The sequence below is a fragment of the Bubalus kerabau genome, chromosome X (assembly GCF_029407905.1).
Source record: "Bubalus kerabau isolate K-KA32 ecotype Philippines breed swamp buffalo chromosome X, PCC_UOA_SB_1v2, whole genome shotgun sequence".
In the NCBI taxonomy this organism is placed as follows: Eukaryota; Metazoa; Chordata; class Mammalia; order Artiodactyla; family Bovidae; genus Bubalus; species Bubalus kerabau.
In genome coordinates this window covers 165,423,213-165,450,864 of record NC_073647.1, presented here as the reverse complement: position 1 = coordinate 165,450,864, position 27,652 = coordinate 165,423,213, and the positions used below count along the sequence as shown (strand labels likewise).

General features: G+C 58.8%; 2 protein-coding genes across 3 annotated transcripts; one reads left to right on the top strand and one right to left on the bottom strand.

Annotated features, from left to right (window-relative positions):
• Nucleotides 1-5,177: 5,177 nt before the first annotated feature.
• Nucleotides 5,178-14,021, top strand: LOC129639199 (PI-PLC X domain-containing protein 1). The gene is made up of 6 exons (XM_055564214.1): nucleotides 5,178-5,449; nucleotides 7,717-7,853; nucleotides 10,443-10,571; nucleotides 11,817-11,972; nucleotides 12,677-12,860; nucleotides 13,783-14,021. The coding sequence occupies exons 1-6, from the start codon at nucleotides 5,314-5,316 to the stop codon at nucleotides 14,019-14,021; spliced, it is 981 nt and encodes a 326-aa protein (XP_055420189.1). The 5' UTR covers nucleotides 5,178-5,313.
• GTPBP6 (GTP binding protein 6 (putative)) lies at nucleotides 8,520-26,865 on the bottom strand. 2 transcript variants are annotated; one of them, XR_008708256.1, is made up of 11 exons: nucleotides 26,472-26,865; nucleotides 24,712-24,849; nucleotides 24,235-24,305; nucleotides 24,018-24,148; nucleotides 23,491-23,561; nucleotides 22,582-22,740; nucleotides 21,706-21,914; nucleotides 20,148-20,296; nucleotides 19,753-19,905; nucleotides 18,778-18,966; nucleotides 8,520-10,641 (listed from the first exon to the last, which is right to left on the bottom strand). XR_008708256.1 is itself a non-coding variant. In XM_055564213.1 (10 exons), exons 1-10 carry the CDS (start codon nucleotides 26,824-26,826, stop codon nucleotides 18,843-18,845), a joined length of 1,560 nt encoding a protein of 519 aa, XP_055420188.1. In that variant the 5' UTR covers nucleotides 26,827-26,865; the 3' UTR covers nucleotides 14,407-18,842. The 2 variants fall into 2 exon arrangements, 1 of the variants encoding a protein (XP_055420188.1); XM_055564213.1 differs by lacking the exon at nucleotides 8,520-10,641 and having other exon boundaries at nucleotides 14,407-18,966.
• Between the last annotated feature and the right edge of the window lie 787 nt (nucleotides 26,866-27,652).

The window sequence follows — 27,652 nt, the reverse complement described above, 5'->3', positions numbered from 1 at the left end:
AAGGAGAGTCCCTTCGGGTGGTAGCGCGGAGCTCGACAGAGACCCTGGACTGCGGCTCGCGGGGAGCAGTGACAAGCCCGTCACGAGTCCTGAGCCGGTGCTGACCCTCTGCTGGCTGTTGCCACTGGGGGAGGTCTCCATCCTGTCCTGACGCCGAGGGGGTAGGGCCACGGGCTGGTCAGAGTGGATGGGCACTTTGGGAGCCCGGGAAGTGCTTGGGGGACCCAGTGAGTGTTTCAGGGGGCTGGCGGAGTTTGCGGGACAGTGAGCCTTTAAGGGGGCTGGTGAGTTTGGGGATTCAGTGAGTGTTTCACGGGGCGGCGAGTATCTCAGGGACCCAGTGAGTGTTTCAGGGGGGCTGGTGAGTTTGGGGGACCCAGTGAGACTTTCAGGGGGCAACGAGTATCTGGGGAACCCAATGAGCCTTTCAGGGGACTGGCGAGTATCTGGGGGACCCAGTGAGCTTTTCAGGGGGCCAGCGAGAATCTGGGGGACCCAGTGAGTGTTTCAGGGGGCTGGTGAGTTTAAGGATCCATTGAGTGTTTCAGGGGGCTGGTGAGTTTGAGGATCCAGTGAGTGTTTCAGGGGGCTGGTGAGTTTGGGGGACCCAGTGAGTGTTTCACAGGGCTGGCGAGTATCTGGGGGGCCCAGTGAGCTTTTCAGGGGGCTGGCAAGTATCTGGGGGACCCAGTGAGCCTTTCAGGGGGCTGGTGACTTTGGGGACCTGAGCAAAGGTCTAGGAGCCTAGCGCTTGTGAGGCCTGCTGACCACTCGGGGCCGGGTGAGCTGGACAACAGGAACGGCTATGTGCTGGGTTCGCCGGCCCTGCGTTGCTCCATCCATTCATTCACCCGAGAACTATGTCCTGGGCGCCTCTGTGGCCATCCCACCCGCAGATGTGCGTGCAGTCACACGGGGCCTCCCCCGTGTCTCCCCGGGGCCCGCGGGGGTGGAACCTGCACGTGCCCCGCACACTCACCTGAGTGGCCAGAGGACACAGGGCGCGGCAGGCACATGAGGAAGTGCCCCGCGGAGCGAAGCCATGGGGGCATGCTCCCTGGGGTGCTGTCCGAGGCCTCGAGGCTGGGTGGCCCTACTGCCGAGCACTCCTGAATCTGCACTTGGAAACCAGACAGCTGGGGCTGACAGCCAAGGTAGAGAGGGTAGGTGACCGACACATACGTACCTGGCAGACGGGAGAGTGCCCTGCAAGAACGGGATGGGTGTCCACGGGGCATGGGACATTGTCCCTCCCTTTACAGTGAAGCCACCACGGTCTCAGGCCAGCACAAACAGGAGGGGGAAGGGCTTGTGGCACAGTGGCCTGGATTCTGATGGGACAGAGAGGTCCAGGGGTGTGGACACGGGAGGGCTCAGGACTCGGCAGACCTGTGTTATGGGCAGACGTGGACAGGGCACCCAGCGGGCAGGAGGCCTGTGTTATGGGGAGGTCTCCTCTGCGAGGGGAAGAGACAGACACACACACACACACAGGTGTCCGCAGGATGCTGACACAGACGCACCAAAGGAACCCTGTGAGACGGGGCGCACACACCCACAGGCGCTCCCCACGGTGCTGTGCTCGGGCTTCCGACATACTGTTTTGCTGTGTGTTCTACTTGCATCTCGCTGAAGCAGATGAAAATCATATTCGGATTAGACGAGACTTCTGAAGGGTTATTGTGAAGAGCAAAGGGGACTATTACAGGAGGATAAGAGTCCTCCAGGGAGAAGGACTGCTACTCTAGAGAGCCGATTACATAGGGGTGGGGCTTTATGTGTACAAGGGGCACTACTGCTGTAGAGAGTAGTGGCATAGATACCTCCCCTCTAATATGATAGAGGGGAGGTACAACAATAAATGGGGCTATGACCATGCAGGGGGATATTCCTGTGGAGAAAGTGAAAGTCGCTCACTCGTGTCCGACTCTATCAGGCCATGGGATTCTCCAGGCCATAATACTGGGGTGGGTAGCCTTTCCCTTCTCCAGGGTGTCTTCCCAACCCAGGGAGTGAACCCAGGTCTCCCGCAATGCAGGCGGGTTCTTTACCAGCTGAGCCACCAGGGAAGCCCTACTGTGGAGAGGGGACTCTTAATAAAGGAGGACCCTTAGTAGCGGGGGACTATTACTGTGGAGGGGACAGTGATAATAGGGGCACTCTGATAGCTTGGGGGCTGTTACAGTAGAAGGACGACGACAATGGGGAAAATTGTAATAAAGGGAACTATTACAATAGAGGGGGCCATTCTGCAGAGGGGGACCATTACAGAAGAGGCAGAACTATTTCTGTGGAGGGAGGACTCTTAGCATAGAGGGGCTGTTACAAGAGAGGAGGGCTCTCACTGTTGACAGGGAACTATTAGAGTATAGGTGAGACTCTTCTAGTAGAGGGTGGTCCACCACTGTAGAGGGGGGACTATTGCTGTACAGAGGGGACTACGACAAAGGGAGAGTGACTATTATAATAGAAGAGGACTATTACCTTAGGGGGACTACTGTAAGGAATGGGGGTCTATTACTGCAGACAGGGACTATTACAATAGAAAGGGGACTGCTGAAATTGAGGAGGACTATTACTATAGAGCAGAGAAGGCCCTGGCACCCCACTCCAGTGCTCTTGCCTGGAAAATCCCATGGACGGAGGAGCCTGGTGGGCTGCAGTCCATGGGGTCGCTAAGAGTTGGACACAACTGAGCGACTTCACTTTCAGTTTTCACTTTCATGCATTGGAGACGGAATTGGCAGCCCACTCGTGTTCTTGCCTGGAGAATCCCAGGGATGGCGGAGCCTGGTGGGCTGCCGTCTATGGGGTCACACAGAGTCGGACACGACTGAAGCAACTTAGCAGCAAGTACTATAGAGGGGGGAATATTATGATAGGGGAGAGACTATTAATATAGAGTAGCGACAACAGAAGGGGACTATTAGTGTAGAGGGGAAACTATGAGAATAGAAGCAGGACTGTTATAGTAGAAGGGGGACTTTGACTGTGGAGGGGAACACTGACAATAGAGGGAGATTATTAGACTTTTACATAGAAACAGAATTATTACAACAGGGGGTGGACTATGCCAGTAGAGGGGGACGTTTACCACAGAGGGAGATTATAGCAATGGAGGACTTTTACTCTAGAGGGGGCTATCAGAAGCAGACGATTGTAACTATGGGGACTCCTGCAATCAAGGAGGACTATTATTGCAGAGAGGGGACTATGACAGTATAGGATTATTACTCCAGGGCAGACTACTCCTGTAGAGGGGGAACTTTGACAACAGGGGGGGAACTATCACTATAGAGTAGGACTATGACTTTAAAGGGGGCTTATTTTTAGAGGAGAGACTTTTACCACAGAGGGGGTACTATTACAAGAGAAGTATGACAACCGAGACAGGACTATTAGTGCATCGGGCGGAGGGCTCTGACACTAAAGAACTATTACTCTATGGGGAAACCGTTACTGTAGAGGGAGACTGACAACAGAGGGGAGCTCATGCTGTGGCAGAGGAACTATTACTGTAGAGGGGGGACTATGACAACAGAAGGGGACTATTACTGTAGAGGGGGGACTATGACAACAGAAGGGGACTAGTACTGTAGAGGGGAGACTATGACAACAGAAGGGGACTAGTACTGTAGAGGGAGGACTATGACAACAGAAGGGGACTATTACTGTAGAGGGGGGACTATGACAACAGAAGGGGACTATTACTGTAGAGGGGGGACTATGACAACAGAAGGGGACTAGTACTGTAGAGGGGAGACTATGACAACAGAAGGGGACTAGTACTGTAGAGGGAGGACTATGACAACAGAAGGGGACTATTACTGTAGAGGGGGGACTATGACAACAGAAGGGGACTATTACTGTAGAGGGGGGACTATGACAACAGAAGGGGACTATTACTGTAGAGGGGGGACTATGACAACAGAAGGGGACTATTACTGTAGAGGGGGGACTATGACAACAGAAGGGGACTATTACTGTAGAGGGAGGACTATGACAACAGAAGGGGACTAGTACTGTAGAGGGAGGACTATGAAAACAGAAGCAAACTATTACTATAGAGAGGGGACCTTAAGAATAGAGACAACCCCCTGTCCATGGAGAGCAGTAAACCCAAGAATAAAGGCCCAGGCGTGTGTTTGCCATGAAAGGAGTCCTGATGGCATGTGGACCACAGGCCCTGACCCGGGAGGAGCCGTGAGGGGAGGCTTCTGCCCAAGCAGGCACAGTGGCTGCAGTTGGGGCTGGGCAGGTGGAACCAGCGGGTCACAGGCCCATGTTCTGACCGGTCCTGGGAATGACCGGGTCAGCCGCGACGGACGATCCCGGGCAGGGACTGGTCTGTGTGCCGGGTCAGGGAAGTGAGGATCTCGGTCTCTACAGGGAGGGGTCTTTGGGGAAACTGTTTCCAGGACATGGGGGGTGAGGGCAGGGCTTCCTGGACCCCCAGGTCACCTTCAACACCACGCAGAGGGCTCTGTCCCCTCTCCCCGGTGTGAAGACAAGGCAGAGGCTCGGGAGCGATGTCAGGGGCCAGGCAGGTGGCCGAGTCTGCAGCCGCCACTGAAGTCCCGGTCCGTGTCTACAGGTGATTGTGTTTTAAACTGTCTCCTTGCATCATGGGATGGCCGCGCTTGGCCCCGCGGTGGTCAAGACCACTGTTTTCACTCCCCCATCCCCGCCCTGTCAGGACACCCACCCAAAACAGGAGAGAGGGGACGCTCAGACCATGACGGGAGGCGCTCCCAGCTTCTTAGCTGCTCAGCTTGGCGCTCCATCCTGGGAGCCTGTCCAGTCACGTTTCCTGCAGCAACACCCACCAGCTGGACAGAGTGCCTCGGGGGCATGAAGCGGGTGTGATGTAGTGCCTGCGCTCCATCTCCCTAGGATGGAAGCCCCCATTCCTGGAGACCCGCAGGGTCAACCGGGGCCCCTTAGAGGAGGGGGTTGGTGCACAGCGCGAGGGTGGGGGGCCCTCTGGAGGGGGTCGCCAGCTCCAGCCGCAGGGAGAACAACTTGAGCTGCTGGGGTCTGGTCCCTGTCCCTCCTCCCTTGCTCCCCTTCAAACCCTCACTTCACCTCCCGTGTCTCTCTTCACATCTCTGTCCATTTCTCTCTGTCTCATTCTCTGTCTCTAGAGCTCGTCTGCCCTCTGCAGCACCCCATCCTTTCTCTTGGAGAGAAGCCCGCAGGTTCCCGTTTCTCAGAGCCACGCCTCCGCACCGCCAGCACCACGCCTTCTGCACGTCCTGTTTTAACTCCTGCAGAGCCCCGTTTCCTCCCCAAGATCTCCCGGCTCAGCCTCCAATGGGCGGGCATGTGAGCTCGCCCGGCTCTGGCTCCTTCCTCGGCCTGCCCTACGCCTCCAAGGCGAACGCGGACTGGATGTCGGCGCTGAGCTCTCCGCTCTGGGACGTGCCGCTGCACCAGCTCTCCATCCCAGGTGAGGCCCCGCGGGCTCGGCTCAGCAGGAAGGCGATCGCCAGACGGTCCCGGGTGTGTGAAACCTCAGTGCCAAACATGCACACATGCAGGCACACACACGTGCATGCACACACACACACACACCACACGCATGCACACATACAGACCGAACACACATGCACACACAGATACATGCACACATACTGCATACATACATACACACACCAGCACCTTCCCTTCTGAGTCCACTTTATCCCCATTCAACCTGGAAGGTACATGAACCCCGGAGAGCCTGCCTTCAGGACACATGGCACCCTGGGGCAGGGGAGGGGGGCGGGGTCGTGCTTTCTCAGCCACTGACCTACTCCCGGGGACCCCTGGGAACTTCAGCTCCCTCACCTTCGCGCCCTCGTTTTCCATCAGAGCTCGTGCGGCACCTTCTGCACTTGAGCCTGGAGGGCCCAAAGTTTAAGGTGTCCACCCGCCCCCAGACGACTCGGTAAGTGGTACCGGAACTATCTAATTAAAATGAGGAACCTCTGACTCCAGTCAGTTTGGTCGCAAAGTGCTGCAAAGCTCAGCCGTGAGCGAGCATCTCGATTTGGGAATGCCCAGCGGTGCCCAGGCAGGTGGGCACTTCCAAGGCGACACCGCTGTGCTCAGGCCATCGGAGGGGCAGCCACTGGGGCCTGGGCGGGGAGGGTTCCCACCGGCCAGCACCAGCCTGCTCACCTCCCAAGGTGCAAATGCGCCGTTCTCCACCCGCACTCCTCTGGCCGCGACCCTGGGCACTGCCCGCTGGGCGTGCACACGAACAGCGGGAAAAACAGGAAGTGCTGTTTCCTACAGAAGGCAGCTTCAGACCCCTCCTCGCCCTCTCCACGGCTCTGGAGTTTGATGCCCGCCACCCCACCCTCCCCGGGAGGAGGCCCACATGGCCCTTCCCTGCGGGTGTGGAGCAGGCAGGGAACCTCGGACCCCATCTCCGCCCTTCCGCTGCTTCCCTGCGAGCAAGGCCGTGGGGGCCCCGAAAGGAAGGGGTGTCCAGGTCTTCAGGCCGCCTCCACCCACGAGGGGCCCGCTCTCCTTACATAGAACTCCTGAGGCCCTCCTCCAGGCCCGGGCACCACTCGCCTGCTTCGGTCTTTGCAAATGCACCTGTTCTGGACATTTCTTATAAATGGGCATGAAAAATGTGTCCTTCTGTGTCTGCTTCTCTCGCTGACCATCATGTGTTCAAGGTCCATCCACGATGTAGCCTGTGTCAGAGCTTCACTCCTTTTCATGGTGAGTCACACACCACCGTATACATGGACCACATGCTGAGAACCCACCCATCCGGCCACCCATACACTCATCCATCCGTCCATGCACTCACTATCCATCCACTCATCCATACAACCACCCCCTACCCATCCACCCATCCGTACCTCCATCAACCCAGCTACGCACCCACCATCCATCCATCCATCCATCCATCCACTTATCTATCCACCCTCCCATCCACTCTGCCATAACAGCATCAAATCAAATTATACTGTGAACTTGTAAATCCTCCTTGACCCTGAGAATAAATTAAAAAAAAAAATGGGAGAAAGGAATAAAGCTCATCCAAACCTATATTCAGAGACGGAAGGGAAGGATTTCTGGATTGTCCCCAGGTGACTGCTAAGGTGTGGATCTGTCCACACTGTCTCTGAAACAGACCACACAGATTTAAAAGGAAAAAGAACTGATGAAACCGGCATCATAAAGAGCCTGAAAATACTATAAATAACTTCAAGGTACTTGTGACTAGAGAGGGTCTGTCTGTGCTCACTCATGTCACACTCCCTGTGGCCCCACAGACTGCACCCGCCAGGCTCCTCTGTCCATGGAATGCTCCAGGCAAGAATTCTGGACTGGGTTCCCGTGCCCTCCTCCAGGGGCTCTTCCCGAGGGATCACACCTTCGTCTTTTATGTCTCCTGCATCTGCAGGCGGGTTCTTTGCCACTAGCACCACCTGGGAAACAACAAACCATAAAATCAAAAGCCATCTTGAGCCTTTCCTGTCCAAGAATGGGACTCCTTAAAGAAACTGCTCTTCACTTTCTCACATCTGCTGAGACCCCATTGCGAAATAGGATTCAGTTCCCCGGTCTCAGGGGATGTGACTTTCAGGATTCCCTGTGCCCTACAGCGCTATAGCTGTGCGTTCCAAGGGCGGCTTGGGGGCAGAGGACAGGCTCGGGAGGCACAGAGGTCAGGCTCGGGGGTGACGTGTCCCCTGCCTGGCCTGCCCACAGGGAGCCATGACACGATGACCTACTGCCTGGACAGGAAGTCGCCCATCTCCAGCAAGGAGCCGAGGCTGCTGCAGCTTCTGTGCAAAGTGCTGCCGTGTGTCGCCCTGCCCGTGGTGCTCAGGTGGTCCACCACCCAGGTGAGGGTCTGCGGGCACGCCCGGCCCGGCCCAGCTCCAGGCGCTGGTGTCACCCGCGGGGCTGTGCCCTCATCCCTGCTGGGGAAACGGGACTGAGAACAAACCCCCTGTAAAGCGCAATTGTCCTTCAGTCGCTCAGTCGTGTCTGCGCCTTTGCAACCCCATGGACTGAAGTCCACCAGGCTCCTCCATCCATGGGATTCTCCAGGTGAGAACACTGGAGTGGGTTGCCATGCCCTCCTGCAGGGGATCTTCCCGACCCAGAGAGCCTCCCAGAAAGGTAGCAAAGGACAGAGCTTTACTGTGGACCAGCCTGAAGCCAGAGGGGGACCCGCGTACTAAGAGCATCACAGGCTGAAGTCAGAGAGGCTGGGGGGGGGGGGGAGGGGGAGGGGGAGGGGGAGGGTCCCACCCGTGGTGCAGCTGAGGACAGCTCCTTCCTGCTCCCAGATAAGCAGTAGCTGAGTTTGCGCATCCTCTGAGGTGGGTTTGTGTTTGCGACACCCCCTCCAGGGAGGCTTCCTTGGTGGCTCAGATGGTAAAGAATCCGCCTGCAATGCAGGAAACTCAGGTTTGATCCCTGGGTGGGGAAGATCCCCTGAAGGAGGAAATGGCCACCCACTCGGGTGCTGGCCTGGAGAATCCCATGGACAGAGAGCCTGGCGCGCTGCAGCCCGTGGAGTCCCAGAGAATCAGACACAGGCACTCCCTCCCTTCCTCTCCAGTGCCCCTCCCAGGCGGCTCCGGGTTTAGGGGGTGGGGAGACACCGCGTGGGCGGCAGTCACTGTGCGGGATGGAGAGGGGTCGATGGCGGGGCCTGTCTGTGGGGAGGGGGCACCGACTGGCAGCAGCCCTGTCGCTGGCACACACGCCAGCCGGGGGTGGATGCTGAAGCACAGAGAACCTGCCCGGGCCCAGGGGCCCACCTGGGGGGCAGGCTGCCCCGCCTTCCTGTACCCTGCCTGGGGAGCACTCGCATTCCTGGTTTTTCGGCTCCCAGGCTGGTCCTCCCCAGGCGACCAGAGGCTGTCAAGCACACCTCTTGCCTCGTGTAATTGCTACATCTTGCCTTGAGTAATTACTTCCTCCTGGGAGGTCCCCAGTTGCTGAAATCCTGCTGGGGGACCTGAGAGGCAGAGAGCAAGGGCTGGAATGTAGGCAAGCCTCATTCCTGCTCGGGTCAGGCGCCTGCAGCTCGCACCGAGGGGGCGGGTCCACCAGAGCCCGGGAGGCCTGCAGGGCTGGGGACCCTCTGCTCTGAGGGTCCCTTGGTGCCAGGGTCCCTCCGTCCTGGGGGGCCTGGGTGCCAGGGTCTCAAGCGGTACGGCTGCCAGGGAGGCCCGGGGTGTGCACGGTGGCTGGGGGGGTGTCTTTTGGGGGGTGTTGAAGGTCAGCGGCTGCAGCAGCCCTTGACTTAATCCTTTTAGAGGCGGATGGCAAGTCGTAGCTGACAATATTGACATTAGTCTTTGCTTTTTCTTTTATTTTGGATTGGATGGGGGGGGCTGTGACTTTGTTTCCCATTTTTTTATCCTTTTATTTTTTTCTTTTTCCATTACAACTCCATGCAGAGAACACAGTACCATTTTCTGCTACTAGTTGATGTTAATATTCGTTTTTACTTTTTCTTTTATTTTGGATAGAGGAAGACTATTGCTTTCTTTCCCTTTTTTTAAATCCTTAGATTTTTTTTTTTCTATAATGACTCTGTGTAGCAAACACATACCATTTTCTGCTACTAATTTATGTTAATATTAGTGTTTGCTTCTTTTGTTTTGGATACAGCACATCTGTTATTTTCTTTCCAATTTTTTATCCCTATTTTTTTCTTTTTCCATTATGACTTCCTTGTAGAGGACACAGTACATTTTCTGCTACTAATTTATATTAGGGCTTCCCTGGTGGCTCAGCTGGTAAAGAACCTGCCTACAATGTGGGAGGCCTGGGTTTGATCCCTGGGTTGGGAAGATCCCCTGGAGAAGGGAAAGGCTCCCCACTCCAGTGATCTCGCCTGGAGAACCCCACGGACAGAGGGGCCTGTGGGCCACAGTCCCTGGGACTGCCAAGAGGTGGACACGACTGAGCAACTTTCACTTTTCGTTTACGTTGCTGTTATTCTTTGCTTTTTCCTCTTATTCACACGGCGGGCAGAGGTTCCTTCCTTTCCCTCTCCCCCTCAGTTCCTCCTTGGCTTCCCCAGTGCCTTTGTGGGGGTGGCGGCAGACCTCTGTGGCTCCCGTGTGTCCTCACATCTGAGGGTCCAGCTGGGGTGTCCTGGAGCCTGCGCTGGTGAACCCACTGGGGGCTTCTGCCCAGGGACTGCCAGGGAGGAGGGTGAGGCTGGACCCTGCAGGGACCCCCCAAGACCACGGTCTGGGCCCAGGCTGTGTGGCTGCATGTGACCAGTGACCCTGCAGACCCTGCTGCCGGAAGCAGGGCCTGAGCCTGGCGGCGCCACCACAGCTGACTTCACGGTGACGGCGCGTCCTCAACTGGGCGTCTCCGCGCGGGCCCGGCCCCCGACGGCGCTGACGAGCCGAGGCGGGGCAGCCCTGTGCCCAGCACCGGTGACCGACCCCTGTGTGCAGGTGCTGAGCGTCACGGAGCAGCTGGACGCCGGCGTGAGGTACCTGGACCTGCGGATCGCACACGTGGAGGACGGCTCGGAGAGGAATCTGCACTTCGTCCACATGGTGTACACGACGGCCCTCGTGGAGGTGGGGGCGCGCGCGGACAGGGGCCGCCAGCCAGGGACAGCCACGTGCAGTCCAGGCAGGAGAGGCTGACCTGTAAGGAGCAACACAGGTCCACCCCAGTTAGAAGACGCTGACCCCTAAGGGGATAGACACACGTCCGCTCAGATAGACACACATCCACCTCAGAAGACGCTTACCCCTAAGGGGACAGACACACGTCCACCCCAGTTAGAAGACGCTGACCCCTAAGGGGATAGACACACGTCAGCTCAGACAGACACACATCCACCTCAGAAGACGCTTACCCCTAAGGGGACAGACACACGTCCACCCCAGTTAGAAGACGCTGACCCCTAAGGGGATAGACACACGTCTGCTCAGACAGACACACGTCCACCTCAGAAGACGCTGACCCCTAAGGGGACAGACACACATCCACTCAGATGGACCCATGTCCCCTCTAGTCAAGAGAGGCTGACCCCTAACAGGATGGACACATGTCCACCCCAGTTAGAAGACACTGACTCCTAAGGGGATGGACACACATCTACTCAGACAGACACACATCCACTCCAGTTAGAAGACGGTGACCCCTAATGGGATGGACACACGTCCACTCAGACAGACACACGTCCACTCCAGGCAGGAGAGGGCTGGCCTCTGGCATCAGTCACTCAGAATCCCTGACCAGCGTGCGTTTCTGAACTCACACCTATAGCCCTGGCCTCTGGGGCGTCTCCCGCAGTTTAGCTAAACCGGGTCCCCGGCGCGTCTTCCTGCGTCCAGTCCATCCTCTCGGCTGCCAAGTCACTTCATGGCTCCCTCTGGCCATGGCCCCTGTGCCCCCACCACAGACGCCAGCGACCCTCGGGGTCTGGGGGCACCGTCCCTGGGCCTCGCTGTGCACGCACCCTGCTGGCCTCGCACACTCCCTGCAGTGCATACCTTACACAATTCTATGAGCACTGCTCCCTGCTGCTGTGCACGCACAAACACGCATATGTGTGCACACACACGCATATCTGTGCACACACAGGCCCCGACCACATGCACACACGCGTATGCACCCGTATGTACAGGAGCGTGTACACACACCCACCCACACCCATGGCTCCCCGCTGCCACTCAGGAGAGGCTGGGTCCCTTGGGAGTGGGCGCCTTGCTTTGTGTCTGTGTGTGTCAGGACCCCCTGACCTGTCTGTGGAGTGGCCGTGCTGGGGTCACGCTTGTCTCTCACACAATGCCCTTCTCGCCACCCCCGCCCAGGACACGCTCACGGAGATCTCCGAGTGGCTGCAGAGCCACCCCCGGGAGGTGGTTATCCTGGCGTGCAGGAACTTCGAGGGCATGACGGAGGACCTGCACGAGTACCTGGTGGGCTGCATCAAGAACATCTTTGGGGACATGCTGTGTCCCCGCGGGGTGAGCAGGCGCCGCGGGCTCCCCATGCTCTCGGCGGCCGGGGTGGTGGGAGTGCCAGGCTTCACTGCAATCACGGACCATCCGCTCGCTGCGTGAGGCTGATTCAGGCACCAGTTGACACCACTCACGGAAGTCCAGTAATCCACCCACCACTGTCTCCACTCAAACACCCCAGTAACCAGCCCATCACTGCTCACAGGCACCCCCAATAATCCACCCTGACCGGTCTCCACTCAGACACCCCCAAAATCCATCAATCACTCCTCAAGATGCCCCAGTAACCCACCTGCCATTTCCTATCAGAAACCCCAATAATCCACCCACCTCTGTTTCCACTCAGGAACCCCAATAATCCACCCATCACTGCTCAAGTCATCCAAGTAATCTACCCACTAGTGTCTCCACTCAAGCACCCCCAAAATCTACCAATCACTGCTCAAGACACCCCAATAACCCACCCATCACCATCTCCACTCAGACACCCCAGTGATCTACCCACCAGTGCCTCAGACACGCCAATAATCCACCATGACTGTCTCTTCTCACAGAGAACCCAATAACCAGCCCATCACTGCTCACAGACACCCCAATAATCCGTACACCACTGTGGCTTCTCGCACACCCCCGATAACTGACACATTGTCACAAGGCACCCCAATAACCCCTGTGCACGCGTCTCACGGGCACCCGGATGATCCCCCCAGGAGGTGCCGACTCTGCGCCAGCTGTGGTCACGGGGCCAGCAGGTCATCCTGTCGTATGAGGACGAGGCAGCCGTGAGCCGGCACGCAGAACTGTGGCCCGGGATCCCCTACTGGTGGGGGAACAAGGTGAAGCCCCAGGACCTCATCCACTACCTGGAGCTCATGAAGAGCCGCGGCCGCCCGGGTGAGTGCCACCTCGCACCGCGACACCTAGCCACACGCGTGTCCAAGGGCATGGGGCTGGCTTTGGGTTCAAGTGGAGAAATGGAACGGGACGTGTTAGCGGACATTACTGTGTCCACCACAGGGGGTCAGCATGTAGACAGGATGTGGACATCCGTGTGAACATTACTGTGTCCACCACATGAGGCCAGGACATGGACATCTTTGGGGTCACTGTCCAGCCCGCCTGCCCTCTTTAACAGGAGAAATTCATGAGTCGACACCCCTGTGAGCCCCTGCTGTCTGAACTGTGGTCTCTGTCGGACATCTGAAGCTCTGACCTCTGCGGAGGCCAGAGTCTGGATGGGGTGACGGCGTGGGCAGGTGACCCCATGGGTTAGTGGTCGCATGGGTTGGTGACCACATGGGCAGGTGACCACGTGGGCGGGTGACCAAGTGGGTGGGTGACCAAGTGGGTGGGTGAACAGTTTGAGTTTCTGACCACATGGGTGGGTGACTGTGTGAGCTGATAACCCCCTGAGTGGGTGACCACGTGAGTGGATGACAGTGTGAATGGGTAATCATGTGGACAGGTGACCGCATGACCTCACAGGTTAGGGACTCCGTGGGTGGGTGAACACGTGGCTTGGTGGCCAGGTGGCTTAGTGACCCGTAAGCTGCTGACCCCATGGGTGGGTGACTATGGGGGTGGGTGACCAATCTGAGTTGCTGACCACATGGGTGGGTTACTGTGTGAGTTGCTGACCCCATGGCTGGGTGACCACGTGGGTTGGTGGCCACGTGGAGGGATCACCGCATGGGTTGGTGACCATGTGAGTTGGTGACTACATGGGGTGGTTGGCCACATGACCCTGTGGGTTAGTGACCGCACACGAGGGCGGCTGGAGCCGGCACCATGAACAGAAGCCCCTCTCTTGTCCCAGGCGGGCTGTTCGTGGCCGGCATCAACCTCACGGAGAACCTGGAGTTCATCCTCGTCCACCCGGCCTGGTCCCTGGAGAAGCTGACCCTGAGTGGGCTCCCCTACCTGTGCGCCTGGGTGCGGGCCCAGTGCCCGGGGTCGGCCGCCGGCTGCACCAACATCATCGCGGGCGACTTCATCGGGGCCAGCGGGTTTGTCAGCGATGTCATTGGGCTTAACCAGAAGCTGCTTCGGGGCTGACTGATGGCGCGCGGGTGGAGCGGGGCATCCCGGAGGCTGCTCCTCGGGCGTGTCCTGTGACGTCACCGGGCTGAACTGGAAGCTGCCTGGGGCTGACGGACAGCACGTGGGTGGAGCGGGGCATCCCGGAGGCTTCTCCTCCGTTGCGTCCTTTGACGTCACCGGCCTTAACCGGAAGCCGCCTGGGGCTCACAGACGGCGCGCTGAGGAGCTGGACATCGCCGAGGCCGCTGTCAGTCCTGTCCTATGGGGCGGGCAATCCGTCCATCCATCCAGGGAATGTGGGTGGCTGCAGAGGTGGGGCCGGGTGGCAGGGTCCTCTGTGTCTCAGCGGATGTAGGGTGTGAGGTGATGATTAAAGGCGACTGTGTGATTTGTACAATCACATCTTCCAGGGAGACATACTGGTTCTCAGGTCTGTGGCTTCCCCGTGGGAGAGGCTGGGGAACGCCCTCCCTCTGGGCGCTGAGAGCAGCAGACATAACCCCCAGCTGGGTCAGGGGGCGGGGGAGGAGGCAGTATGACCCAGTTCATAGGAGGGGACTGAGCGCATTAAGATCCCACTGAGAAATCCCTTTTATTAGATGAGGCCTTCCCTGGTGGCTCACCTAAGAAGGCCTTCTTATCTCTCCTTGCTATTCTTTGGGACTCTGCATTCAGGTGGCTGTGTCTCCTTTGCCTGTCTCTTCTCTTCTCAGCTATTTATAAGGCCTCCTCAGACAAGCACTTTGCCTTTTTGCATTTATTTTTCTTGTGGATGCTTTTGATCACCACCTCCTGTACGTTAGGAACCTCCGGCCATAGGTCTTCTGGTACTCTGTGCACCAGATCTAGCCCTTGAATCTATTTGTCACTTCCACTGTATAATCACAAGGGATTGGAATAAAGCAAAGAAACAGGAAAACAATAGAATGGGAAAGACCAGAGATCTCTTCAAGAAACATTGGAGATACCAAGGGAATATTTCATACAAAGACGGGCACAATAAAGGACAGAAATGGTATGGGCCTAACTAAAGCAGAAGAGATTAAGAAGAGGTAGCAAGGATACACAGAAGAACTGTATAAAAAGGTCTTAGTAACCTGGATAACCACGATGGTGCGATCACTCACCTAGAGCCAGACATCCTGGAGTGCAAAGTCAAGTGGACCTTGGGAAGCAACAGTGCAAACAAAGCTAGTGGAGGTGACGGAATTCCAGCTGAGCTATTTCAAATCCTAACAGATGGTGCTGTTAAAGTGCTGCACTCAATATGCCAGCAACTTGGGAAAACTTGGCAGTGGCCACAGGACAAGAAAAGGTCAGTTTTCATTTCAACCCCAAAGACAGGCAATGCCAGAGAATGCTCCAACCACTGCACAACTGCATTCGTTTCACATGCTAGCCAGGTAATGCTCAAAATCCTTAAGGCTAGGCTTCAACGGTATGTGAACCAAGAACTTCCAGATGTATAAGCCTGATGTAGAAAAGGCAGAGGAACCAGAGATCAAACTGCCAACATCTGTTGGATCACAGAAAAAGGGAAATCCAGTAAAACATCTGCTTCATTGATTACACAAAAGCCTTTGACTGTGTGGATCACAACAGACTGTGGAGAATTCTTCAAAAGATGGGAATACCAGACTACCTTACCTGACTCCTGAGAAACCTGTATGCAGGTCAAGAAGCAACAGTTAGAACTGGACATGGAACAACAGACTGGTTCCAAATTGGGAAAGGAGGACGTCAGGGCTGTACACCGTCACCCTGCTTATTTAACTTATATGCAGACTACGTCATAGATGGGCTGGATGAAGCACAAGCTGGAATCAAGATTACTGGGAGAAATAGCAATAATACATGCAGATGATACCACCCTAATGGCAGAAAGTGAAGAGGAACTAAAAAGCCTCTTGATGAGGGTGAAAGAAGGAAGTGAAAAAGCTGGCTTGATACTCAGCATTCAAAAAACTTAAGATCATGGCATCAGGTCCCATCACTTCATGGCAAAAAGATGGAGAAACAATGGAAACAGTGACAGACATTTTCTTGGGCTGCAAAATCATTGTGGACAGTGACTGCAGCCACAAAATTAAAAGATGCTTGCTCCTTGGAAGAAAAGCTATAACAAACCTCGATAGAATACTAAAAAGCAGAGACATCACTTTGCTGACAACAGTCTATAATCAAAGCTATGGTTTTTCTGGTAGTCATGTACAGATGTGAGAATGGAATCATAAAGAAGGCTGAGTGCCGAAGAATTGATGGTTTCGAACTGTGATGCTGGAAAACACTCTTGAGAATCCCATGAACAGCAAGGAGATCAAACCTGTAATCCAAGAGGACATCAACCCTGAATATTCATTGGAAAGACTGATGCTGAAGCTCCAATATTTTGGCCTCCTGATGGAAAGAGCCAACTCATTGGAAAAGACCCCAGTGCTGGGAAAGACTGAGGGCAGGAGGAGAAGGGGGCAGCAGAGGATGAGACGGTTGGATGGCATCACCAACCTGTGCATTGGAAGCACAGAATGTTAACCGCTGGACCACCAGGGAAGTCCCAGTTTGTGGCTTTTTGTGACCAGACAACCGAAGGTTGCTAGCAACTTTCATGATAATCCTTGAAGTATCCTTGAAAGTCCAAGGTTGATGGAGCAAAGTGCACGGCTGCTGGGTCAGAAAATAAACCAGGGCTTCCCTGACAGCTCAGTGAATCCGTCTACCAATGCAGGAGACATGAGTTCTGTCCTTGATCCAGGAAGGTTGCCACATGCTGTGCAGCAACTAAGCCCATGCGCCCCAACTACTGAGCCCTGTACTGTAGCACCTGGGAGCCTCAACTACTGAAGCCTGTGCCTCGAGCCCATGCTCTGCAACAAGAGAAGCCACGGCAACAAAACCCCGCACACCACGGCTAGAGCAGCCGCACTGTCTGCAACTAGGAAGAAGCCCACACAGCAGCAAACGGGCAACAGAGTACAAAACCCAACACAGAGTACAAAACCCAACACAGACTACAAAACCCAACACAGAGTACAAAACCCAACACAGACTACAAAAGCCAACACAGACTACAAAACCCAACACAGACTACAAAACCCAACACAGACTACAAAACCCAACACAGGGTACAAAACCCAACACAGGGTACAAAACCCAACACAGGGTACAAAACCCAACACAGAGTACAAAACCCAACACAGACTACAAAACCCAACACAGAGTACAAAACCCCGCACACCACAGCTAGAGCAGCCCCACTGTCTGCAACTAGAAAGAAGCCCACAGAGCAGCAAATAGCCAACACAGAATAAAAAGCCAACACAAAAATTCAAAGCAGAAACCACTAGCTCACACAGTGAAGGATCTAGGCTCTAAAATTCATCTTGGTACCCACCCGTGTCATACAGGTGTTGCGGGTGCCCCTGGGGGTGGGCCCCCCACTCCCCCTTCCTGTGACCATGGCCTCCCACTCACCTAGCCAGGCCTGTTCTTGAAGCCTCGGGTATCCCTGGGCCCCAATGGGGGTGGGGTGGGCAGGGGGGAGCCTGTCTGCAGGAGGGTCTCAGGACAGTCTGGGTACTTGGGTGGTCTTATACCTGTTCTCACTATATGCCAGCCCAAAGCCTCTCTCTGGGACCCCCACCCCATCCTTGTCCCATGAAACCCCTGCTCTCTGCCCCGTGAGACCCAACATCCTCCTCCTCCCTGGGATCCCCTCTCAGCTCCCTCGGCGGGTGTCAGGCCCAGCAGTTGCCTGCCTGTGTCTGTGGCAGCTCTGAGGTGAGTTCTTCTCCCCTGAGTTCTTGGGGTACAGCTTCTAAGACTTGGGGGGACCCTGGGGAGCAGGGGGGGATACTGGGAGGAGAGGGGACCAGAGGCCAGAAGTGACCTGCACTGTCCTTCCTGTGTCCGACAGACTGGGAGGAGTTGGGAATGGACCTGGGAGGAACCGGGTGGCCAAGCCCTGGGGATCCTGGAAGAGACCATGACTGAGGAGGCCCTGGGACCATGTGGGCACCCCCAGGGCAGCCCTGGCCCGCTGAGGGGGGCTGGACCCCGGGAGCCTGGGGGTTCATCCCAAGTCACATGCTCACCACCCACCGGGGTTAGGGTAAGCGCCCGTCCACCCCACCTAGCAGACCCAGGAGGATGGAGACCAGCAGGGGCTGAGCTGAATGAACGGGAGCGGCCGGAGGCTCAGGTGCCCTGAGGCCCTGGCTGGTGGCTCCCGGGTCTGCTCATCCCTCTGAGAGGGGGCTCTGCTCCCGGCCCGCCTCCACAGCCCCGCTTCACCCCGTGCAGGACCTGGGTGTTAACAGGAAACCCGAACTTGTATTTTCCTTTAGATGAAAACACAACGCCTGTGCGGTGGGTTCTGTGTGCTGGGCCCTATTAATGAGCAGATCCTTCCCGCTTGCTGGGTTCTTGTTTTAATCACTCCCTGGACACTGCCGTGTGCAAGGGCAGGCTGTCGGATGGGACCCGTGTGAGATACACAGCAGACACACAAACTGGACCTGCCTGCCTAGAGGGCAGCGTTCACGGGGTGTCTGCTGGGCGGCTGGTGCACAAAAACCACAGAGGCTAGTTCACACACACACACACACACACCCCGCACAAAGCTTGTACTGTCTGGTGTGTGGTCAACCACCCTGGACAGACATGGGCTCCCCAGACGCCCCGACGGTCGCCCAGAACCACTCGAGTCCCGCTGGGTCCCGTCCCCAGCTGGCTGGCTGGGGTGGGGACAGTGGGGTTGGGGGCGAGCACCCACCGCACGTGCTTGTCTCTGAGACTGAACTATGCAGCGCCCTCATCTGTGGGGAGGGGGGAATGCTTTCACCCCGGAAACAGCTTCCGGAACCTTCCGTAAGCAGAGTCACTGATGATGACTTTCACGTCAGCAGCCCCGGCCTCGGGGATCACGTCCACCGCCTGCACCGTAGCCTCCTGGTGAAGCCAGCTGTGAGGGAGACGCCATTGGCGGGGGTGGGGGGTGCAGGTCACAAGATTGGTGGGCGCGACACGCGACTGGTGGGCGGGACATGCGATTGGTGGGCGGGACATGCGATTGGTGGGCGGGAGATGTGATTGGTGGGCGGGACACGCGATTGGTGGGAGGGAGATGTGATTGGTGGGGGGGGCACGCGATTGGTGCGGGGACACGTAATTGGTGGGCAGGAGACACGTAATTGGGCAGTGACCCAATTGATAGGCGGGAGACGTGATTGGTGGGAGACGCAACTGGTGGGAGGGACACATGATTGGTGGGAGGGGGACGTGATTTGTGAGAGGGACATGCGATTGGTGCGAGACACAACTAGTGGGAGGGACACACAACTGGTGGGAACCAAGACCCCAACAGTGTCTGAACCCCTACCCAGCCTTCCCGGGATTAGGAGGCCAGTATCTCCCACAGTCCTGGCGAGTGGACACAGGGCCATACGCCTGCTCGTGCCGGGAGGGAACCGCAATTGATGGGAATGGAGACCCTGACCGAACCTGAACCCCGACCCAGCCTTCCCAGGGTAGGGTGAGGTAATTGGGGGTGGGGGTAGGGGGGGCAGTACCGTCCGCGTTTCGAGGCATGACACGTGGCTGGACCCCTGCTCATACGTGGTGAGCGTGGGGACGTGGGGGTGACAAAGCCGCCCAGCACCGTGGCCTTGCCCGCTAACATGAATGACACCCCACCCAGTACAGCGATCATCGGCGCTACCACCCCTCCAACCAGGCCCGCCCCACGCACCTCAGCTGCGGTCCGGCCAGCCGCACGCGGAGGGTGAGGGTCCGTCTCCCCGTGGCTCGCAGGATGGCGTCCTCCACCCTGGCCATCAGCTCATCCAGCCCGAGCCCCAGGAGGGCAGACACGGCCAGGACGTCGGGCTCCGCGGGTGTGTACCTGTCCGGGCGGCCGGCACAGCGCACTCAGCAATGACGAGCTCACCCGGGCCCCAGGTCACCTCGTTGTGGACTCGTACCATACACTCCAGGGGTGGGGGGCTCACCCGGGCACCTGGTCCACCTCGTTGTGGATTCCACTGCACACTTCAGGGGTATGGGGCAGGGGTGGCTAACCTGGGTACCAGGTGGCCTCCTTGTGGACTCCACCATACGCTGCAGGGGCCAGGGGAGGGGGCTCACCCGGGCACCAGGTCCACCTTGTTGTGGACTTCCACCATGCTCTCCAGGAGGGTGTTTGGCAGGCCCAGGCCCCGCAGGGCTGACAGGACACTGGCCTTTTGCAGCTCCGTCTCGGGGTGGCTCACATCTCTGACATGGACGATCAGATCCTGAGGACCAGACGGGCCAGGTGGTCAGATCTTGGGGCCAGGGGCTCCCACCCCCAGCCCCGGAGGACCCACCAGCCCCAGGACACTGCTCCTCCCGGTGAGGGCAGAGCGCCCCACCATGGGGGCCTGTACCTCGAGGGGTGGGTGCGACCTGAGACCACAGGGTGGCTCTGTGGTGCACGCAGCCCCCCAGCCCCCTCATTAGGGTTTCTGTAGAGGCTGCCATTCCCTGTGCACCTGGACCTGAGAGACTGCTCGGCACCCCCAAACCTGTCGCCCAGTCTCCCACCCCACAGCAATGACGCTGCACCTGGGTGCGGCCACTGACCCCCAGCAGCAGCCACAGCGCCATGTTCAAAGCTCTGGGCTGCTCCACTTTTCTGTGAAACCTGCAAGCTCGCATTTTAAAGAACTTCTTTCCCCCTGTTTCATGTTTTACACACAGGTTTCTCATGCACTGGGAAAATAGGGATAAAAGGAAAGTAACAACGGAGGGTAATTATGTCACGGAAAGGAGGTGCTCTGTCTGGTTTTAAGGGATTCACTTCTAGGTTCTCTTTTTGATGAAAAAAATTTTCTTTTACTTCAGGTTTCATTTCAGAAATTTTACATTTTAAGGAACCTTGGAGGATGAAGCTGACAGCTGCATGGTGCCCTCAGCCTCAGCTGCTGAACCTAGAAGGCCCCAGGGTGCCTGTACCTGGGCCCTGCCGCCCCCCTGCTGAGTAAACGCCAGGCTCTGTTGGGGTTCACTGTCTCTGGGCCCCAGATACTGCCAACACAGAAAGGAAAACCCCTCTTCATTAGTATTTCCTTCAGAAAAATTACAGTTGTAGGGCTTCCCTGGTCACCTTCCTGGCAAGTGGTAAGAAATCCACCTGCCAGTGCAAGAGATGTGGGTTCAATGCCTGGGCCGGGAAGATCCCACATACTGCGGAGCAGCTAAGCCGGTGCATCACAACTAATGAGCTGGCACCCTGCAACAGCTGACCGCTGCGGGCTAGAGCCCCTGCTCAGCAACAAGAGAAACCACCGCAACGAGAAAACTGGGCACCACAACCAGGGAGAGGCGCCCCACCCGCCGCAACCGGGGAGAGGCGCCCCACCCACCGCAACTGGGGAGAGGCGTCCCACCCACCACAATTAGAAGCCCCCCACAAGCCACAACTAGAGAAAGCCCAAACAGCAATGAAGACCCAGCACAGCCGAAAATAAATGTTAATAAATAAAAACCAAAACTTAAAATTGCACAGTCAGGCCTAGCTCCGAGTGGAGGGGCTTGAGAGGATCTGGTCCCTGTGATATCCCGTGTAAGGGGACACAGCCCTGTGCTGTTGTAAGGACCGAACCACCTCCCCTCCCCGTCTGTTGGTAGCTGAGGGGGGACCGGCCTGGCCCTCCCCACTCACTGAATGGGCCACGTCCTGCAGGGTGGCCGAGAAGGACTCGACCAGGCTGTGGGGCAGCTGGGAGAGAAAGCCGATGGTGTCCATGTAGAGGACGGTCAGCGCGGAGGGCAGCCGCCCCGCGTGGGCCGTGACGTCGAGAGTCGCGAACAGCTGGTCCCGGGGCTGTATGGCGGCGTCCCCGGTCAGGGCCTTGATCAGCGTGGTTTTCCCTGCAAGTCGGGGACAAGGGGACATGCATCTCAGGCCGTCTCGGGTGCCCTAGCGTCCACTTCTGAGGCTGGGCTGCTGGACGGTGGGATGGGCGCAGGGAGGGTGTCTGAGCCCGGAGTTCTCTGCAGGGCCCTGGTTCTAGGCACGGGTCATTGAAGAACACAGCTGCTGTTGTCCAGGATTCGGGGTAGGATAGATCGGGCCTGGGTGGGAGGATTAATGTAGACAGATGAGGGGCATGGTGTAGACAGTGGTCACATGTGTGTGTGAGATGGGGAGGCGTCCCTGGTGACAGAGGGAGGTGTCCTGGACCATGAGTTGTGATGTGGGTGTCCTCATACAGAAGCGTGATGGTGCAGTTGGGCAGATGCTATGTGCCTGCCTCGGGGTGGGAATGTAGACACAGGCCCACCCAGCCCTGCCCCAGGGAGGCCCCGCCTACCAAGGCAGCCTGAGGGAGAGCCCACCCACCACCCTGGCCCCAGGGCGGGTCCATCCACAAGCCCCGCCCCAGCGAGGCCCCGCCCACCAGGACAGTCCCGCCCCAGGGAGGCCCCGCCCACCAGGACAGTCCCGCCCCAGGGAGGCCCCGCCCACCAGCTGCTCCCTGGGGACGGCCCCTGCCCCTAGCCCTGCCCAGGCCCCTGCCCCTGACCCGCCCCTCACCACAGTTCGTGTATCCCACTACAGAGACCACGGGGAACTCCTTCCGCCTACGCTGCTGCCCCAGAAGGTGCCTCTTGCGGCGGAGTCTCTCCAGGGCCTTCTGGATCTTGGCTTCCTTGTCTCTCAGGAGACGCTGCTGCAACTGCAGGAAGGACTCCCCTAAAAACACCCGAGACGGCGAGTCAGCGAGCAGGCCCGGGGTAGAAAGGGGGCAAGAGCTGGGGGGTGGGGGGTGGGGCGGGCGGAGGGGAGGAGGGGCAGCCTGTGGGGCTCTGACAGGTGTCAGGACCCCGGGGACAAAACCCCTAGCCTGCGCCCCCGGCACAGCCTTGGCACCTCCTGTTGGGAGACGGCTCTGTCCGGAGAAAGACGGCCTTGCCCCGGCCCTACTGCCCTTTGGGGTCACCTGGTCTCCCCCTTATCCTGAGAAGGAAAGGCTGAGGGGAGAGTCCGCATGATGGCCACAGTGGGCTGAGCAGTGCCCCAGAGATACATCCACGTCCTCACGCCTAGGACCTACAAAAGGGGCCTTATTTGGAAATGGGGTCTCTGCAGACGGGATGAAGTGAAGGACCTGAAGTAGGGGCGGCCATTAACCCAAGGACAGAGTCCGTATAAGACACAGACACAGAGGAGAAGCCACGTGAAGATGGAGGCAGAGACAGGAGAGAGGCAGCCACCAGCCCATGGATGGACGCCTGGAGGCCCCAGAAGCTGGAAGAGGCGGGAAGGATGCTCCCCTGGCCTCTGGATGGAGCTCAGCCCTGGGGCCCCTTGATACCCACCCTTTTTGAATGCAAACACAGAGAGGCCTTCTCAGGACTTGTGGGGGACACTGTCCCCTTTGTAGGAGTGGTGGCCATGATAACCCCCTTCTGCACATCTAGTGAGGAGACGTCAGACACGTACCTGACCCCATGGTATAGCGAGAGCTCCGTCCGCGTCCGCCCAGGTGGGCAACATTGCTTTTCATGTGGGACCTAGCTGGAAACGGGTTGGCTCAGCAGACGGGCGGACATGTGCGTCCACCACAGGACGTGGGGTGAGGACAGAGCAGGGGGCCAGGATAGGGGTGGGGTTCCTGGAGGAGGGATCGCTGGGGGCCCCCTCCAACGTGGGCCATCACGGGCGAGGACAGAGGGCCCCTCCCTGGGTGACATGTCTCTGCTCGTGTACAGATGGGACCCGCAGCCACAAGCGTGAAGCCCTATCCACCACATCCCACCCTCAGCATGCCTGGCAACATGTCTAGATACATGAAAACTAGATAAAGTCCTGGGAGGGCTCCCTAGAGAGGGTCCCGGTTGGGGGGGGGGGTCCCTAGAGGGTCTCGGTGGAGGGGGGGAGTCCCTAGAGAGGGTCCCGGTTGGGGGTCCCTAGAGAGGGTCTCGGTGGTGGTGGGGGTCTGTCTGCCCCGGCCCGGGTCCTGCTCGCACCTGAGCAGAGGGAGCTCGGCCAGCGCCACCTGCAGTCGCGCCTCCTTGGTGCGGGCGTTGCAGCGGAATATGTGAAGAACCACGGTGAACCGGTCAAACACCGGGACGCGCCAGGCAGCTTCCAGGTCTTTCTAGAAAAAACAGAGAGCGAGGGAGGGAGGGGATCAGCCGTGAGCCCAGGCCCCTGGAGACCTGCTGACCCGCTGCTTCGCCGTACCTTGGTGGGCGTGGCCAGCCTCTCCACGTTCAGGAAGACGGAGGTGATTTCCGGGGAACCTCTGATCCTCTCTAGGAAAAGAGAACCCCCGGTCAGAGGTTGGCACGCCCACAATGTACGTCTGGGGAGCGACTCTGTGTTTTGATCGGCTGTGACCCCGGGACATCCCCTGGGTCTCCGAGCACAGTGTTCAGGGAGCATGGAGCATGAGGTCAGGGAGGACCAGGCTACGGTCCACATCCAGGAAAATAGATCTCATACCTGCTGAAGCTGAAGCTCCACTACTCTAGCCACCTGATGCCAAGAACCAACTTATTGGAAAAGACCCTGATGCTGAGAAAGATTGAGGGCGGGAGGAGAAGGGGACGACAGTGGACGAGATGGTTGGATGGCATCAACCACGTGCCATGAGGCCCAGAGGGACGGTCGAGCTCGTGCCACTCTAGGAGGGGGCTGTGACGCATGCGATGGACTCACCCGTCAGCCGCTCCAAGGTCCCTCTGCCAAAGATGAGCTTCTTGTCTGGCGTCTTGGTGGGTACCACCATCGTGTCCACCACCGACCAGCCGTCCAGCGTGCACACCAGCGCTTGGGCCTCCGCCACCTGCCACTCGGCTTAGGGGAGAGATGGGCCGATGTGAGGGCCACTTCCGGGAGGGTCAGCCCTGCCCAGGGTCCTGGCCCACCTGCCCCCAGGCTGGGATGGCTTCCTGCTTCCTGGCCACATGAAGGTTCCCAGAAAGCACCCGAATGGGCGTTTCCTTTAAGTGGAGATCTGTTCTGGGTGGATGGTCAGGAGTGGGAGGGAGGATCGGGGAGGGAACAGGAGGGGAGGGGAGGGGAGGGGAGGGAAAGGTTAGAGGGGAGGGGAGCCAGAGCTGAGCAGGGGACGCAGGGACAGCACCACCCACCCCCCCACCCCCGCCATCAGAGATGAGCACGGGACGCAGGGACAGTCCCCCCCGCCATGTTGGAATTGGGCAAGTCTGCTCTGTGGGGACTCAGGGTCCTTTGTGACCCACTAGACAGCATCTCCCATGAAGCTCCAAGGGCCCGCAGAGCCTGCCGTCCTGTATGTGGGGTGGGCTGAGTCCCGTCCTGGGAGGCTGTCATGTCCTGGGTGACCAGAGCCTAGTTCCAGCCTCCCTCAGTGGCCGCCCTTGCCGAGCCCATCATGAGCAAGGAGGCGCCCACCCAGGGTCTGTGGCCCTGAGGAGTCAGAATAATGGGGCCGGCGGGAGGCAGGGCCCACCCAGGACAAGAGTCTGGAGGAGTGGGGACACAGGCCGTGGATCAAAGGCGATCAGGACCTGCCCTGTCCTCGTCTCTCCTCCGGCCGGTCCCTCGCAGGGCAGCTGACGGACAACAGACACGTGGGCAGTGGCGCCACCACGCGGCTCTGAGCCCTGACAGCCGGGGTGGACAGGGCTGGCGCAGGTCTGGAGGGGCTGGGAGCCTGGGGGCGATGGCCCGGAGCACAGTTGTGCCCTGGCTGTTCTCCGGTGAGACGTGAAGCTCAGTGGCCAGAGCCTCACGGGAGGTCAGCCTCCCTCCGGAGCCCGTCCCCTCTACCCTGCGACCACAAGCGCCCCCGCCCCGCCGCTCAGGGCTCAGCCGGTTCCCATTTCTGCTACAGAAGCTTGTGCACCATCTCCGGGCTTAGTACTCAGCGGCACAGAGATAAATGGGGTCCATAAAAGGCTTAAAGCCGAGGGGCACCCCGCGTGCACCCCGCGTGAGTTGCTGGGGTCGTTTGCATTATGGATGGGGAGGCCCCGGGGGAGTAGAGCAGAACGACACCCAGGAGTGGCTCAAAGGGAAAGGGGCTCGCTGCGCGCAAAGCAGGAGGGAGCCTGTGCCCAGAATGAGGGTTTCCAGGCCCATGGTGGGGAGGGGGATGCGTCTCCCGGAGCCAGAGAGGGAGTAGGCGGTTCAGCCTCCGAGTCCGCCTCAGAAGCCCCACCTAACGGCCTGCAGCGTCGGAGGTAGGCCCCAGAAACCCCGCCTCCGGCGCCCCGCCCCGAGAAGCCCCGACCATCGAGGTCCAACCCCAGACTGCCCGCCCCCAGAAGCCCCGCCTCTGGCGCCCACGACCTATGAGCTCCAGCCCGCGAGTCCCGCCCCCAGAAGCCCCGCCTCCGAAGCGCCGGCTTCCCCGCCCCTTAAGCTCGAGCCTTCTCGCTCCGCCCGATCCCGCCCCCGTACCCCCCCCCCCCCGGCCCCGCGCTCTCGGTCACCTCGGGTCCCCTGCGGCTTCCCGGGCCCCCACTTGACCTCAGGGTGAACCAGGCACACGCGCTGTGTCCCCGCGGGCAGCAGCGGGTCCCTCCTCAGAAGCTCCTCCTCGTCTTCCTCCTCCTCCGCATCTTCGGGCTCCTCCTCCCCGTCAGCCCGGCTTCTCCGGCCATCCGCACGTGGGCCGCCCCCTCCACCCTCCCGCCCCTCCGAGCACCCCAGACCCCCGCGGAAAGTGGCGAGGGCGCGCTCGGGGTGGGGCGGCTGCGGCGGCAGCGCGGCCCTCGGGGGCCGGCAGCCGCGAACCGCGCGAGACAGCCAGGCGCCCCCGCGGACCGCGGCCCGCAAGGCCCACATCCCGCGCACCTCTGCGCACCAGGGCGGGGCCTCCGGGGCGGAGCCAGCTCCCTTGCCAGCTGCCCGTCGGTCACCCGGGTCAACAGGGCGGGGCCTCCTCCCTTGCCGGCTGCCCATTGGCCACCCGGGTAAACAGAGCAGGGCTTTGGGGCGGACCAGCTCTTACAGGCTGCCCATTGGTCGCCGGGCACACGCCGCCGCCGCCTGATTGCTGTGCGCGAGTCTCTGCCCTGAGGCGGGTCCGGGCGGTTCCGCCAGGCACGCGCCTTTCTCTGTTGGGGATGCTCGCGGCCACCTCCCCCGGCGCGTAGCGCCAGAACCGAGCCGCGCCGCGCACCCAAGCCGGGCCCCACTACAGCCTCCGCGCGGGGACGGCGGTCTGGGCGGTCCAGTTCTGCCCTCGGGAGCCGGGAGCTCTGCCTTGCGCGTCCGAGTGCGCCCCCTAAGCCGAAGGTCCCAGCTCCTGCCTTGGGGCCTGGAATCTGACCCGAGGGGTACCCTGAACCGTGTTTCGGGCTCCACGGCTCTGAAGTGTACGCTGGTGGCTCGACTGTGTTCCTGGGGGGTCCACATAGGTCGCCCCCGGATCCTGAACTCTGCCTTGGGGATGTGTGGGGCTCAGTTCGGTTCAGTTCAGTCGTGTCCGACTCTGCGACCCCATGAACCGCAGCACGCCAGGCCTCCCTGTCCATCACCAACTCCCGGAGTCCACCCAAACCCGGGAGTTTTGGTGGAACTCAATGTCCATTGAGTCTGTGATGCCATCCAACCATCTCATCCTCTGTCGCCCCCCTTCTCCTCCTGCCTTCAATCCTTCCCAGCATCA

Coding starts and splice junctions, on each gene's coding strand:
- LOC129639199 (XM_055564214.1), top strand. CDS start 5,314: ATGGGCGGGCATGTGAGCTCGCCCGGCTCTGGCTCCTTCCTCGGCCTG. Junction 7,854..10,442: donor TCAGGTGGTCCACCACCCAG/GTGAGGGTCTGC, acceptor CCCTGTGTGCAG/GTGCTGAGCGTCACGGAGCA. Junction 11,973..12,676: donor ACATGCTGTGTCCCCGCGGG/GTGAGCAGGCGC, acceptor TGATCCCCCCAG/GAGGTGCCGACTCTGCGCCA.
- GTPBP6 (XM_055564213.1), bottom strand. CDS start 26,826: ATGTGGGCCTTGCGGGCCGCGGTCCGCGGGGGCGCCTGGCTGTCTCGC. Junction 23,562..24,017: donor GCCGAGCTCCCTCTGCTCAG/GTGCGAGCAGGA, acceptor GTTTCCAGCTAG/GTCCCACATGAAAAGCAATG. Junction 22,741..23,490: donor TCGCTATACCATGGGGTCAG/GTACGTGTCTGA, acceptor GGGTGTTTTTAG/GGGAGTCCTTCCTGCAGTTG.